This window comes from Leucoraja erinacea, chromosome 45 (assembly GCF_028641065.1).
Source record: "Leucoraja erinacea ecotype New England chromosome 45, Leri_hhj_1, whole genome shotgun sequence".
In the NCBI taxonomy this organism is placed as follows: domain Eukaryota; kingdom Metazoa; phylum Chordata; class Chondrichthyes; order Rajiformes; family Rajidae; genus Leucoraja; species Leucoraja erinaceus.
Genome location: NC_073421.1, coordinates 292548 through 308018, shown reverse-complemented (window position 1 = coordinate 308018; position 15471 = coordinate 292548). Strand labels below are relative to the sequence as shown.

The following is a 15471-nucleotide window of genomic DNA, read 5'->3' as shown; positions in this document are numbered from 1 at the left end:
CTAACATCGAGGAGTTGGCGGCCTTTGCTGGAGGCCGAGTTCGAAAGCTTCATCGCGGTTGCCTGCAGACTTACCATCGCGGAGCTAGCGATCCCTTTGCCAGGGAATGACCTCGGAACTCCAACCGTGGGTGCCTGCACACTGTAACATAGAAACATAGAAAATGGGTGCAGGAGTAGGCCATTCGGCCCTTCGAGCCTGCACCGCCATTCAATATGATCGTGGCTGATCATCCAACTCAGTATCCTGTACCTGCCTTCTCTCCATACCCCCTGATCCCTTTAGCCACAAGGGCCACATCTAACTCCCTCTTAAATATAGCCAATGAACTGTGGCCTCAAACGCCCTCTGTGGCGGAGAATTCCACAGATTCACCATTCTCTGTGTGAATTTTTTTTTCTCATCTCGCTCCCAAAAGACTTCCCCCTTATCCTCAAACTGCGAGGAGCATCGTGGAGCCCGCAGTCTCTGATTAGAAGGACTTTCGGGAATGCGCGAGCTTCGATCGCCCCGACACGGGAGCTTCGATCGCCCCAACAGATGGTTTGCCTGCCCCGACCGCGGGAAAACAAAGAGGAAGAAGATAGGACTTTTTTTCCTTCCATCCCGAGCGAGGAATGTGGGGAATCCACTGTGGTGGATGTTTACGTTAACTTTTATGTAGTTATGCATCTTAATGCTTTTTTTAGCATGGCTGTATGGTAATTCGCATATCACTGTACCTCACGTGACAGTAAAAGACCTTTGAACCTTTGAACCGGATAAGATCCAGTGTGTAATCTATTCCTCCGTTTTGTTTTTGAATTGCCAATTTGGCCAAGGTGTCTGATGGACTGTTGACATTTCTTTTGCACTTCATAGAAGAAACGGATCTGCAAATTGGGTAGCCTGTCAGTGTGATTAGCAAAGTGTGATGTTCCACTACGAGTTCTCCTAAAATATTGAACAAATTGTGTATCAAAGCGTGAGCAACAAATATCACGGAGTGTGTTAGTACCACGATTCAAGTAACAAATAATGGGCTGGACATGAAATTTTAATTCCATGTCTGCTTGAATATTTTTCCTTCAAAAGTTGCGTTCATTTAGAAAACAGCTGGGGAGGAACAATGAGAATAGTTTCCTTTCCACACATTGCATCCCTTCCCAGAACTGATGTGATTTCTCGTAGTTCTAGCCTGTCAGTGTTGCTGAATAATTAATAATGAACATCACACGAGATGCCTTGATATTTGCATTAAAATGTGTTGGCGGAAAATTTATTTGGTCGTTATCAGAATCAGAATCAGAATCACATTTTATTCGCCAAGTATGTTTTGCAACATACGAGGAATTTCACTGGCCAGGTCAGTCATACAATTAAAGTAACAGATCACTCAAAAACACATTTTGACATGAACATCCACCACAGTTACTCCTCCACATTCCTCTCTGTGATGGAAGGCAAAATAAAGTTCAAGCCCTTAGTTCTTCCTCGGTCGTGGGCCTCGAGCCCCCGTTGACGGGATGATCTTGACTCCCGTAGCCGGTGGCATTCGGGCCCTCTGCGTCGAGGCGATGAGCTCCCACATCAGGGGGGGATGTCAGCACCCCCGCGCCAGGCAATCAAACTTCGCGTTGGGCTGGTCGAACCTTCAGCAATGTTGGAGCTTCCCGACTAGCCTCTCCCGACTGCGAGCTTGATGGTAAAGTCCGTGGTGGGAGCGATCGCAGGTAAGGGATTAGCTCCGATGTTAAGTCCGCGCCCCGCGACAGGGCTCAAAGTCAGTCCGATCACAGTGAATGGTGATGCTGGCTCGAAGGGCCGAAAGGCCTACTCCTGCACCTATTGTCTATTGTTAATCTTATACACCTCTATAAGATCACCCCTAATCCTCCTGTGGCTCCAAGGAATAAAGTCCTCGCCTGGGGACTTCTATATGCCTGGGGAAATCTATATGGGGAGAAGGCAGGCACGGGTTATTGACAATCAGCCATGATCACAATGAATGGCGGTGCTGGCCCGAAGGGCCGAATGGCCTCCTCCTGCACCTATTTTCTATGTTTCTATGCCCAACCTCCCCGAAACTATGTACCTACACTCCAAGATCCTTCTGTTCTACACTTGCCATCATTCACTGTGAAGACCCAGCCCTGCTTGACGTCCAAAAACGCAACATCTCACACTTATTTGCATTAAACTCCATTAACCATTCCTCAGCGCACTGGCCCAGCTGATCAAGATCCTGCTGTAGTTTGTGATAACCATCTTTGCTATCTGCGATGCCACCCACTTTGGTATAAGCCGGAAACTTACAAAAGAAAGGTCTTGACCCGAAACGTCGCCAATTCCTTCTCTCCACGGATGCTGCCTCACCCGCTGGGTTGCTCCAGCATTTTGTGGCTTCCTTCGATTTTACCAGCATCTGCAGTTCTTTCTTAAACTTACTAATCATGGTTTGATTGATGCACGGTGAACATAAGCGCACGTCCTGGCAGTCTGGTGCAGAGTGGTTTGTGTTCACTAATCTGCAGCACAGCATTATACAGTGCAATAATGACAACAAGTGGTGCAATGTTGACACTGCAATTCCTTTGTTGGCCAAGGCTGTTAAACCAGAGGAATTTGCCTATGCTCCTTTCCCGCAGGGATCGCTGAGCATTCATTTGAGTAAGAGAATAGACATTGGGGAGAAAAAAAATAGGAGTTGAAAATAACGCACGCCAAGCCACTGTTGACTTCAATTGCAGAGAGTTATAGATGGAGCACAGTCCGTCACATACAACCAGGCTCCCCCCCCATTGACTGCCTCGGGAAAGCAGCCAATATAATCAAAGATTTGGCCCACACTGGTAATTCCTCCTCCTCCATGCTCCCATCCAGCAGAAGGGACAGGAGCTTAAAGCATTCACCGCCAGACTCAGGAACAGCTTCTTCCCCTCTGTTATCAGGCTTCTGAACAGTTTGATGAGCTAGGGTACTGTCTAATCCACCTCAGTCCCATTGAGGACATTGGACTTTGTCTGTGGAACTTCTTCTTGCGTATGGCGTGCACAGCCTAAAGTTGTGGGACAACTTGTTCTATTTGATTGTGCACCCTGGTTGATTGCATTTGTCGAAACATGGAACAGGGAGGTGGAGGTTGCAATGTTCCACCCCTCTATGGAACTGATGCACTGCAATGCTGAGAACTATATTTTGTACTCTGTATCTGTCCTTGGCTCTACCAATTGTACTTGAGTTTGACTTGATTCTTGTGTAGTATTATTTGATCTATTTGGTCAGGTCGGGGGGAGTTCCCCCCCGCCACGGGTACCATGTAACCTCGTGCTACCTGCTCCATGGTTGGATAGTCGGTGACTAAACCGCCTTGCCCATCTGGTTTGCCAGGTGAGGAGGGGGCTGTGGACCCCCAGCAGGACCAAAAACAAGACCTGTCAAAGGGTGGATGAGCTCCTAGCTGGGGGGGGGGGGGGGGGGGAGATTGCAACCTTCACATGGTCTGCCCAGTTTCGACAAATGCAATCAACCCGGCGTGCACAATCAAATAAGATCAAATAGAACAAGTTGTCCTACAACTTTAGGCTGTGCACACCATACGCAAGAAGAAGCTACTAGCGAGTCAATGCCCACCCACACTTCAGTAGAAGTTGCGATCACTGTCGTACACGGCATTGTAAGGAATGAAGATAAAGCACACGCACCAACATCCTGTACGTCCAGCGGCGGAAGTCGGCAGGAACTGGAGGACAGAGATGTGTGGTGCGTCCATCACCGTTCCTGTAGGAAACCAACGCCACTGCGTCGCTAATGTTCTCAACGATGATCTATTTGGAAAGCATGCAAAGCGAAGCTTTTCACAGTACCTCGGTACACATGACAATAATAATAAACCTAAATCTCTCCTTATTTGACACCCTTTTGTGTCCTTTTAATTTCTAGCTTTTGCCACTTATTCCATCAATCTGCCAATCAGTCCTCCCTCCACCTGCATCCGTCAATCAGTTGCCAAGCTTTATACCGTCCCCACCTCTCTTTTCCATCTTTGTCTCCTCTCCCCATCACCCCCTCCCCCCACACCTGAAGATGCATCCTGACCTGAAACATCACCTGCCCATTTCTCTCCACAGATGCTGCCTGACCTGCTGTTTTCCTCCAGCACTTGGTGTTTTGCTCAAGATTCCAGTTTCCACCTCCTGACAGCGTTTAGTTTATGAGTTTAGTTTATTGTCACCTGTGCCGAGGTACAGTGAAAAGCATTTGTTGTGTGCTAACCATTCTACTCCACCTCCAAGATGGCGGCCTACCCAGGCGACCATTTTGTGTGCCGGCCACAGAGGCAGATCTACAACCACATATTACAATCACTCCACACTCTTCAATCTCTACTCCTGCAGCAAAATGTTTTACTTTTAAATATGATATCTAGACACTGTATATGGCTCGATTGTAATAATTAGAGCCAGGTTTTTGCCATGTGCCTTTTCACGCCTTTTAAGTAAGTAAGTCAAGTCAAGTCAAGTTTATTTGTCACATACACATACGAGATGTGCAGTGAAATGAAAGTGGCAATGCTCGCGGAACAACAAAACATCCAAACAAATTATAAACACAATCATAACACACATATTATTTTACACTTGACTTGACTTGACTTGACTTATCTCTCCCTCCTAACTCCATTCTCCTGCCTTCTGCCCACTTATTAGCTAAGTATTCACATACAAGAAATTTGCCTTGGTGCTCCGCCCACAAGTAACAACATGACACACAGTGACAGTTACAAATGACTCAGAAAACACTAAACATTAATAATAATAAAACATTAATAATAAAACACCATTGATCAAGCATGTGAACCAACAAAATACAAAGGGAGGCCACAGATTTTTTTGAGGATTTCACCAAGATAATGCCTTTTTCACGATCAAGTGCCTAAATCAGCCTTTTTTTTTACCGTTTTGCTAAAAGGTCGTGCTATTGTCTCTAGATGTACCGTGATTACAGTGACATTTTCTATGTTAACACATTAATGTTATTGTGATTATTAACGTGTTAACATAGTATAAATGACAAGAAAATCTCCACTACCGGGGCGAAACCGGGGACGCCACCATCGGTCTTTCATTCGTTCGTGCCGCAGACCGCTGGTTCAGTGTTCACCAAAATGAATGAATGGATGAATGAATGAATGAAAACTTTATTGTCATTCAGATATACACCTAGACACAGTGCACCTTGAACGAAATTTCGTTGCATTTGACTCTCCAAAATCAGGTAATAGTAAAAAGTGCTAGGTGCGTCCATAAAAATGCCTCATGTGCATGGTTAATGCCCCATGATCGTACGTTAACTTGCAGCCTGCCCACTGCAAGTTATGGAGCCGGACCTTAGAAAACTTATCGCAATCCCTAACGAGAGTCAATGCAGCCGCAGCCAACCAGGGCGCCGCCATTTTCCAATGTATCTCTATGTATTGCTTCCAATTTTGCAAACTTCCCACAAGCTACCACTTCCCTTGAGAAACCTAGCGAAACATTAGTGAATAACTTGCAGGTTTTCAACAAAGTAGCTGACGATATTCGTAAAGTTCCTGGCGATGTAGGTAAAGCCATACAAGGAAAATGTGAGAGGGTGATTTTAGCTAACAAAGATCTTGAAGAAATACAAAATATAGCTAAAGTTCTCAAAGGTAGTTGTAATGCACAAGATATCGACATGAATATAGAGTCTGTAGCTTGTTACGGATATGCACCAGTGACCTCAGCTGAGGTAGAAATAAGTTTTTCACAACTGAATCATATTCTCTGACAGGCGGCATAATTTAACACTAGATAATTTGAAAAAAATGCTAGTAATTATGTGCAACCAGGCAACTTTGGTCATTTAATATTAGTATATATGGTATATATTATATAGTATAGTATATATTATTTTATATAGTGTATATTAATATAGTATAAAGTATACCCTTTATATTCTCATTTTTAAGCATATTTTGGTAATGGAAAAACATGCCTTTTTTTGTCAATAAATGCTTTTTTCGTGCCTTTTTTGTAATTTTATTATGCTTTTTGCCTGCCTGTTTCAGTTTTTTAGTGCCTAAGCATCCTAGCTCCAGTAATCATGTATTGTCGTTCCGCTGGCTGAATAGCACTCAACAAAAGCTTTTCACTCTACCTTGTTACACGTGACAATAAACTAAACTGAACTGAACCTTTTATGCCATTCCGAGTTTTTCAAGTCGGAGAATTTCATTTGTCTCCAACGACTTTCACGTGCGGAGATTTACAGATTCAAGCAACCCCTCTGTGAAAATGCGCTTCTTAATATCAGACTTACCTGTAAAGTGTCCTCGCCTAATGATGCCTCGGCACAGAAAATGGCTCCTCTGATAACTCCCTTATTGAATCCTTTCATCATCTTAAATGCCACTATTACATTCCTTCTAAACTCATAAAAAAAAGCATGCATGGCCAGCTGCAAAACTCGCTAAAACCAGACGGTCAACTTGAAGAGACTAGCACAGCCCCAAGAAAATTCTTGACAATTCAAGAAATAATGTTCAACTGGAGGCGACTTTTAATAAAAGCCAGTGTACAAGGCAGCTGCTACAAGACGGCTACTACACAAGTTAATTTATTTTTTACCACTTCAGATTCCATGATTTTTATTATTGTTTTGGGATCATTCTACAAATCAGTTTACTTTCTGTGTAAAAATATAAATATTTTAGTGCTAATGCTGGAGGAGAGATAAAGCTCCGCTCGACAACAGGGCAGTACTTAACCAAGGATGCGAATGGGCACTGAGGGGAGAAACTATTGGCAAGAGGCTTCCCTGATTTGTAGCAAGATGGTTGTTTTTCGACGGTCAGTAGCACTCTGCTCTCTGAGTCAGAAGGTTGTGGATTCATAGAAACATAGAAAATAGGTGCAGGAGTAGGCCATTCGGCCCTTCGAGCCTGCACCGCCATTCAATATGATCATGGCTGATCATCCCACTCAGCATCCTGTACCTTTCAGGGCTCATAAGAAACTTAAGCAGGAATATGCGATGAAGGGGTAGTCACCTTGGCAAGGATGCTGCCTTAATCTGAGGAAAGACATTCTTACCATAGAACAGAGAAGGTTCACCAGACTGATTCCTGGGATGTCAGGACTTTCATATGAAGAAAGACTGGATAGACTCGGTTTGTACTCGCTAGAATTTAGAAGATTGAGGGGGGATCTTATAGAAACTTACAAAATTCCTCCAGTCTGAAGAAGGGTTTCGGCCTGAAACGTTGCCTATTTCCTTCGCTCCATAGATGCTGCTGCACCCGCTGAGTTTCTCCAGCACTTTTGTCTACCTACGATTTTCCAGCATCTGCAGTTCCTTCTTAAACAGTTTGGAGTAAACCTGGTGTTTGTAGTGTTCAATAGCCTGACGGTTGCACTAAATGCTACACTCTTTATCCTTTATATGACGACTTTTTGTTTGCATGTTATCCAGTCGTTTTGACTGGAGAGCAGGCAGAAAAAAGCTTTTCACTGTACCTCAGTACACGTGACCATAATAAACCAAGCTGTTATTGAGGAGGAGCTGTTTCTGAACCTGGACGTCAGAGTTTTCAGGCTCTTAGGACCTTTGTCCCAATGGCAAGATTGAAGTGAGAATGTGGCAGGGTGGTGAGGTTAGACACAAAATGCTGGAGTAACTCAGCGGGTGAGGCAGCATTACTGGAGGAAAGGAATGGGCGACTTTTCGGATCAAAACCTTTCTTCACATGTCTGAAGAAGGGTCTCGACACGAAACGTGAGTCTGAAGAAGGGTCTCGACCCAAAACGTCGCCCATTCCTTCTCTCCAGAGATGCTGCCTCATCCGCTGAGTTGCTCCAGCACGTTGTGCCTACCTTTGATTTAAACCAGCATCTGCAGTTCTTCCTTACACAGGGTGGTGTGGTTCTTTGACAATGCTGGATGTATTTTGAGGCAACAAGATCCATCTGATGGTGGGCCCATGGTGAGGAATGCAGATGGCAGGCCGAGACCAACACATGGTAGACTGGGCAATGAGGTGTCAGTGTCGAGAAGCTGCAACACAGGACCACTTGGATGTTGCCAGGACTAGAGGGTTTGAGCTATAGGGAGAGGTTGAGTAGGCTGGGTCTCTATTCCATGGAGCGTAGGAGGATGAGGGGAGATCTAATAGAGGTGTACAAAATCATGAGAGGAATAGATCGGGTAGATGCACAGAGTCTTTTACCCAGAGTAGGGAAATCAAGGACCAGAGGGCATAGGTTCAAGGTGAAAGGGAAAAGATTTAATAGGAATCTGTGGAGTAACGTTTTCACACAGAGGGTGGGTGTATGGAACGAGCTGCCAGAGGAGGTAGTTGAGGCTGGGACTATCCCATCGTTTAAGAAACAGTTGGACAGGTACATGGATAAGACAGGTTTGAAGGGATATGGGATATGGGACATTGTTGGCCAGTATGGGTATGATGGGTCGAAGGGCCTGTTTCCAAACTGTATCACTCTACGACATGCATGCGAAAGAGCAACAACTACATACAATGGACAGAGCTCACAATCACATTGAAGTCCTGCAGTCCAACTGCATCCCAAGAATTTGAGGAGGCTTCAAGTATATCCCCACCCTCATTTATAGCGGGACCAGCATGCGAATGCCAGACAAGAGGCTGAAGTATTCACAACCTTGTAAGACCTGTTCCTATTTGATCCCATTCTTCCAGAAGACCACGGTTGCGGTGGCGCAGCGGGTAGAGTTGCTGCCTTATAGCGAATGCAGCGCCGGAGACCAGGGTTCGATCCTGACTACGGGTGCTGCCTGTACGGAGCTTGTACGTTCTCCTCCATGACCTTCACTAGGTCTTTGGTTTCCTCCCACGCTCCGAAGACGTACAGGTTTGTAGGTTAATTGGCTTTGTAAATGTAAAAATTGTCCCTGGTGGGTGTAGGACAGTGTTAATGTGTGGCGATCAATGGTCGGCTCGAACCCGGTGGGCCGATGGGCATGTTTCCGTGCCGTATCTATAAAACTAAAACTAAAACTGAAGATCAACACATATCACACTTACCTGTTTCTTAAATATCCATTATCCTGCTTCAAATATGCTTCGAACAACATTTAAACTGGATTTTGGACAGGTATGTGGATAAAGGTTGAGAGGCATATGGGCCATATGGGGCCAGGTGGGACTAGGGTAGATGGGGCATCTTGGTCAGCGTGGGCGAATGGTTTCCATTTGTGTGACATGTTCCAGGTGTTTACGTTCCCTAAAATGTTTTTAAAAGGTGCATTATCTTTTGCATTAATATAATTATTGAGAGGATAAAACCGGTGTCACGAACCAAGGCCCCAGCGTGCAGAATAATGAAGCTTGATGCAGAAACAAGTCTCCACCACTTTGGCTGAACCTCCGCTGGAAGTGCCAAATCAATTTGCCAGCTTGGCTTCCATCTGAGATCCGCGCCGTCACAGTAGACAGCCCTCAGGCAATTTGATTCACTCTGCGTGGTGTCACAAAATGGTTGAGAGCACTGAATATGGCAACGGCTGTGGGCCCAGACAACGTCCTACCTGTTGTATTGAAGACCTGTGCTCCCAAGCTGTTCCAGTCCAGTTACAACACTGGCATCTACCCAACAGCGTGGAAAATTGCCCACTTATCTTCCCTTCACTGCCTGGGAATTCCATTATTTGACTTTGTCAATGTCCTTTTTTTCAAAATAAAATCAGAAATGGCGATATTCTCTGATTGCACAAACGTTCAATTCCAATTGCAACTCTTAAACAATTGAAGCAGTCCAAATCTGCATGGCCAGAAGTATTCAAGTCACAAAAAATGCCAGAGGTACCACCTCCAACAAGAGAGCCTTTGCCTTGCATGCCGTGCAGTCAGATAGGAAAATATTAAACATCAACACAGCCGTCAAACTCAAGTACCATAGGTAGAGCAAATGGAATATAAGGAGCAGTTCTGTAGATAAAAGTCCAATGTCCGCAACAGAGTGGAGGTGAATCAGCCAGTACCCTAGCTTATGGAAGAGATGTGTTTCCGTAAGCGAGGATACTATCCAATTTTCTGTATGGAACTGGTGCGCTACAATGTTTAGTTTAGTTTAGTTTAGAGATACAGCGCGCAAACAGGCCCTTCGGCCCACCGGGTCTGTGCCGACCAGCAATCCCCGCACATTAACACTATCCTACACACCCACGAGGGACAATTTTTTTTTTTAACATTTACCAAGCCAATTAACCTTCAAACCTGTAGGTCTTTGGAGTGTGGGAGGAAACCGGTGGGGGAGCAAAGACGGGAAGAGATTGAACTTTTCTTTCCCGCCTTCCATCACAGTGAGGTGGTACAGCCAGAGCTCGGCGCTCGGCAGGCCGGCTGATTACGGGGGAAAAGGCCGGGTGATTTTGTGTTACGGGCCGCATTCGGCCCGGGGGCCGTAGGATGCTGACTCCTGGCGTAGAGTGACTATCGCAACGTTTAAGAAGCAGTTAGACAGGTACACAGATAGGACAGGTTTGGAGGGATATGGACCAAATGCAGGCAGATGGGACTAGTGCACCTGGGACATGTTGGCCAGTATCGGCAGGTTGGGCCGAAGGGGCTGTTTCCACACTGTATGACTGTATGATAGTACTAGGCCATGACTGACCGTGGGTGATGCATCCTGGTCGGGTGGATGCCAGCCTGGGCGATCGATATCATATGGAGGACAGACAGGCTGTTGCCCATGCAGCACGTCCCCCCCTCTCCACGTCGCTGATCGATCCAAAGGAACAGCCGGGCCGTTACAGTTTGGCACCAGCGCCATCGCAGGAGCTGCCAGAGTGAGGTTGTAGACAACGACAAACTGCCTTAGGGGCTCCAACACAGGATTATCTTGAGGTTTACTCCTGGAGCCTTTTCCATGACTTTCATGAGCATCTACCTTCCAGTGCAGGTCTATAGCACCTGCCCACTGCCCAAACTCTGACTCCACGACTGTCTGAAAAGACATGCCGGTTTATAGGTTAATTGTTCCTCTGTAAAATTACCCCTTAGCTTGTAGGGAATGGGATAATATAAATCTAATGTGTAAGAAAGAACTGCAGATGCTGGTTTAAACCGAAGATAGACACAAAAAGCTGGAGTAACTCAGCGGGACAGGCAGCATCTCTGGAGAGAAGGAACGGGTGACATTTCAGGGTCAAGACTCTTCTTCAGACTGCGAAGAAGAGTCTCGACCCGAAACGTCACCCATTCCTTCTCTCCAGAGATGCTGCCTGTCCCGCTGAGTTAAGGGCCTGTGACACTTTCACGACCTAATTCACGACCTTTTTTACTCGTGGACATTTTTCATCAGGCTAGAAAAACGCCCCGACCTACTTGATGCCACGAGTACCTACGACTAGCATCACGACCTACCTACGACCTCCTGCGACCTCGTGACGACCATGCTGCGAATATGTGTCAAGGGCAAACTCGATGAGAGACTGTGAATTAGGTTGTGAAAGTGGGACAGGCCCTTTACTCCAGCTTTTTGTTTGAATCTAACTTGAACTGGTGATCTATGGCCAGCGTAGCCTCGATGGGCTGAAGGGCCTGTTTCCATGCCGTATCTTGAAAACTTATAAACCAAATCTGTGGAGGGAATAGACATGGACAAGGTATGTCGAGAGTTACGTTTTGTACAGATGCTGCCTGACCCGATGTTCCCGATGTTGGGGGAGTCCAGAACCAGGGGCCACAGTTTAAGAATAAGGGGTAAGCCATTTAGAACAGAGACGTGGAAACACTTTTTCCCACAGAGAGTGGTGAGTCTGTGGAATTCTCTGCCTCAGAGGGCGGTGGAGGCAGGTTCTCTGGATGCTTTCAAGAGAGGGCTAGATAGGGCTCTTAAAGATAGCGGAGTCAGGGGATATGGGGAGAAGGCAGGAACGGGGTACTGATTGTGTATGATCAGCCATGATCACATTGAATGGCGGTGCTGGCTCGAAGGGCCGAATGGCCTACTCCTGCACCGATTGTTTATTGTCTATTGTCTATTGACGCGCTGAGTTCCTCCACAACTTTGTGTGTGTGTGTGTGGGTGTGTGTGCGTGTATGTGTGTGTGTGTGTGTGTGTGTGTGTGTGTGTGTGTGTGTGTGTGTGTGTGTGTGTGTGCATGTGTGTGTGTGTGTGCGCGTGTGTGTGTGTGTGTGTGTGTGTGTGTGTGTGCGTGTGTGTGTGTGTGTGTGTATGTGTGTGTGCGTGTGTGTGTGTGTGTATGTGTGTGTGTGTGTGTGCGTGTGGGTGTGTGTGTGTGTGTGTGGGTGTGTGTGTGTGTGTGTGCGTGTGTGTGTGCGCATGCGTGTGTGAGTGTGTGCGTGCGTGTGTGAGTGTGTGCGTGCGTGTGTGTGTGCGTGCGTGTGCGTGTGTGTGTGTGCGTGTGTGCGTGTGTGTGTGTGTGTATTTGTGTGTATTTGTGTGTTTACCATGACACACGATTCTTAATCTTTCCTTCAAAACAAAGTTGATGTCTGTAATCCCTGGTCTGCCTGTCTGTCCCTTATTTTATTTGAGACGTTCCATTCTCAATATTTCACTGTATCTCGGTGTCTGTGTCAGATCAGTATTCATAGAAACCCATTCATCTGCCATTTTCCATCTGGGAGCGAAATAAAATGCTTCATTTTTACATACAGTTTTATTACTTCTATGCATTTTCTTTCATTTAAAGTTGAAAAGATTGGATAAAGTGGATTTTATTTTTACATTGGTGCCTCATGAGGTTACTTCTTAACTCTCACATGTAAAGAAACGGTGTTACATTTATTTTGGATTAAATTTCCTGAGAGCGCAACTATATTTAAATAATTCATAGGATTATTATCTTGCTGAAGCTTTTGTGGTGTCACGTTCTTATAATTCACAAGGTGACAGGTACATTGCCGGTAATCTTACTTATGAAAAAGCTTTGTAACATATCTATTCACTCTCACAAAGTATCTATCTTTGACCAGGAAGAAATGCATTCATTTTGTTGTCAAAAGTGAATGTCGTTTTCATACATGTGAATGGCATTAGGAGCATACATCTTTATTGACTCTTGAGACGATTTGTGGGGTTCTGTCCTCTCCATTAATACATTTTTAAGACATCATTTTTCTCTCTGCTCTGGAATCTCCTCCCTGACTCCCTCTGCTTGACTCCTTCATCATTCGCCATCCTCTTCTGCATTAGTTCATAGGTGACAGGAGCGGAATTAGGCCACTCGGCCCGTCAAGTCTAGTCTGGCCCTTCAACCATAGCTGATCTTGGATGGTGAATCTCTTGAATTCTGTACCTGGAAGCTTGTCGTCCACAAGGTGCAGAAGATAATTGGGACACAGCTGCCAGCCTTGGAGGGCATCTACTACACACGGTGCCTCAGGAAGGCCGTCAGCATCCACAAAGACTCCTCACACCCTTGTAATGGTCGGTTCGAACTCCTACCTTCTGGAAGACGTTACAAGGCTTTCTACGCCCGCACCTCCAGACTCAGGAACAGCTTCATCCCCAGAGCTATCGCTGCTCTGAACCGGCCCTGCGGAGTGCCCCCCACCCCCACCCCCACGAACTGTATTCACGCACATCGACCCGGCACAGACATATTAGCACTTTAGACTGTTTTACTGTTGTTTTTTTATAAATCATGTTTCTCGGGGTATCTAAATTTTATTAGTTTACATCGGATGGAAGCTGCATACCAAATCTCGTTGCACTTATGTACAATGACAATAAAATATATTATTATTATTATTATTATTAGCTAGACAAGTGGTTCTTAACCTTTTTGGCATACGTACGGGCATACGTGAACAAAATGCTGTATGTGGTATGGTTCCTAAAAATTGGCTCAACAAATGGATATGTTATTTAGAAACATAGAAAATAGGTACAGGAGGAGGCCATTCGGCCCTTCTAGCCAGCGCCGCCATTCATTGTGATCATGGCTGATCGTCCCCAATCAATAACCCATGCCTGCCTTCTCCCCATGTCCCTTGATTCCACTAGCCCCTAGAGCTATATCTAACTCTCTCTTAAATCCATCCAGTGACTTGGCCTCCACTACCCTCTGTGGCACGGAATTCCACAAATTCACAACTCTCTGGGTGAAAACATTTTTTCTCACCTCAGTTTTAAATGGCCTCCACTTTATTCTAAGACTGTGGCCCCTGGTTCTGGACTCGCCCCACATTGGGAACATTTATGATCCCTTCGTGTCCCCCAAATGACCCCCCCATGGGGCTCCCGACCCCCAGGTTAAGAACCGCTGAGCTCGATCATAGAAAGCTTTTGAAGAGGAGTTGGATAGATCTTTGAAAGATCAAAGAATTGAAGGGCCGCAGGGAACTGATACCGAAGAGGAGATGATACCTGGAGTGAATGAGAGCATGGCCAGGATGGTGTGGGACGTTGATGATTTTGGCTGCCATTTTGAGGCCGTGCCTCTTATAGATCCCTTCGACGGTGGGGAGGTCAGTACCGTGTCTACCAAGTGTGTTCATCAACAGTAGAAACAAAGAACTGCAGATGGTGGTTAATGCACAAAAAGACACAAAGTGCTGGAGTAACTCAGCGGGTCAGGCAGCATCTGTGGAGAACATGGATATGTGACGTTTCACAGAGTGCTGGAGTAACTCAGCGGGTGCAGCAACATCTATGGAGCTAAGGAAATAGGTAACGTTTTGGGCCGAAACCCTTCCGGGTTTCGGCCCGAAACTTTGCCTATTTCCAGAAGGGTTTTGGCCAAAAATGTTGCCTATTTCCTTAGCTCCATAGATGCTGCTGCACCATAACTCAGTGGGTCAGGCAGCATCTGTGGAGAACATGGATAGGTGACGTTTCACAGAGTGCTGGAGTAACTCAGTGGGTCAGGCAGCATCTGTGGAGAACATGGATAGGTGACGTTTTTCACAGAGTGCTGGAGTAACTCAGCGGGTCAGGCAGCATCTGTGGAGAACATGGATAGGTGACGTTTCACAGAGTGCTGGAGTAACTCAGCGGGTCAGGCAGCATCTGTGGAGAACATGGATAGGTGACGTTTCACAGAGTGCTGGAGTAACTCAGCGGGTCAGGCAGCATCTGTGGAGAACATGGATAGGTGACGTTTCACAGAGAGCTGGAGTAACTCAGAGGGTCAGGCAGCATCTCTGGAGGACATGGAAAGAGGTGACAAAATATAGAAACAAGGAACTGCAGACGCTGGTTCATACCGAAGATGGCCACAAGGTGCTGGAGTAACTCAGCGAGTCAGGCAGCATCCCTGGACAAAAAAGATGGGTGACGCTTTGTGTCGGGTCCCGTTTTGAGCCGATGCACCACAAGTGCCAGAGACCCCTGGTTCGATCCTGACCTCAGGTGCTGTCTGTGTGGAGTTTGCACCTTCTGTCCGTGACTGCATGGGTTTTCTCCGGTTTCGAGGCAGCCACGAGTCAAGAGTGTTTTATTATCCATATGTACCGAAAAG

General features: G+C 46.1%; 1 protein-coding gene across 3 annotated transcripts in view; it reads left to right on the top strand.

The window, feature by feature from the left end:
- The window catches only part of pudp (pseudouridine 5'-phosphatase), a 104213-nt gene that overhangs the window by 36367 nt on the left and 52375 nt on the right, over positions 1-15471 (top strand). The window contains exon 4 of one of the 3 annotated variants that reach the window (XM_055664817.1): positions 13203-13451. The exons of the other annotated variants lie outside the window; for them this stretch is intronic. Coding sequence (XP_055520792.1) covers positions 13203-13274 — 72 coding nt within the window. The 3' untranslated portion in view covers positions 13275-13451. Of the gene's footprint in view, positions 1-13202; positions 13452-15471 lie in introns of those variants that run through there. 3 annotated transcript variants of the gene reach the window in all.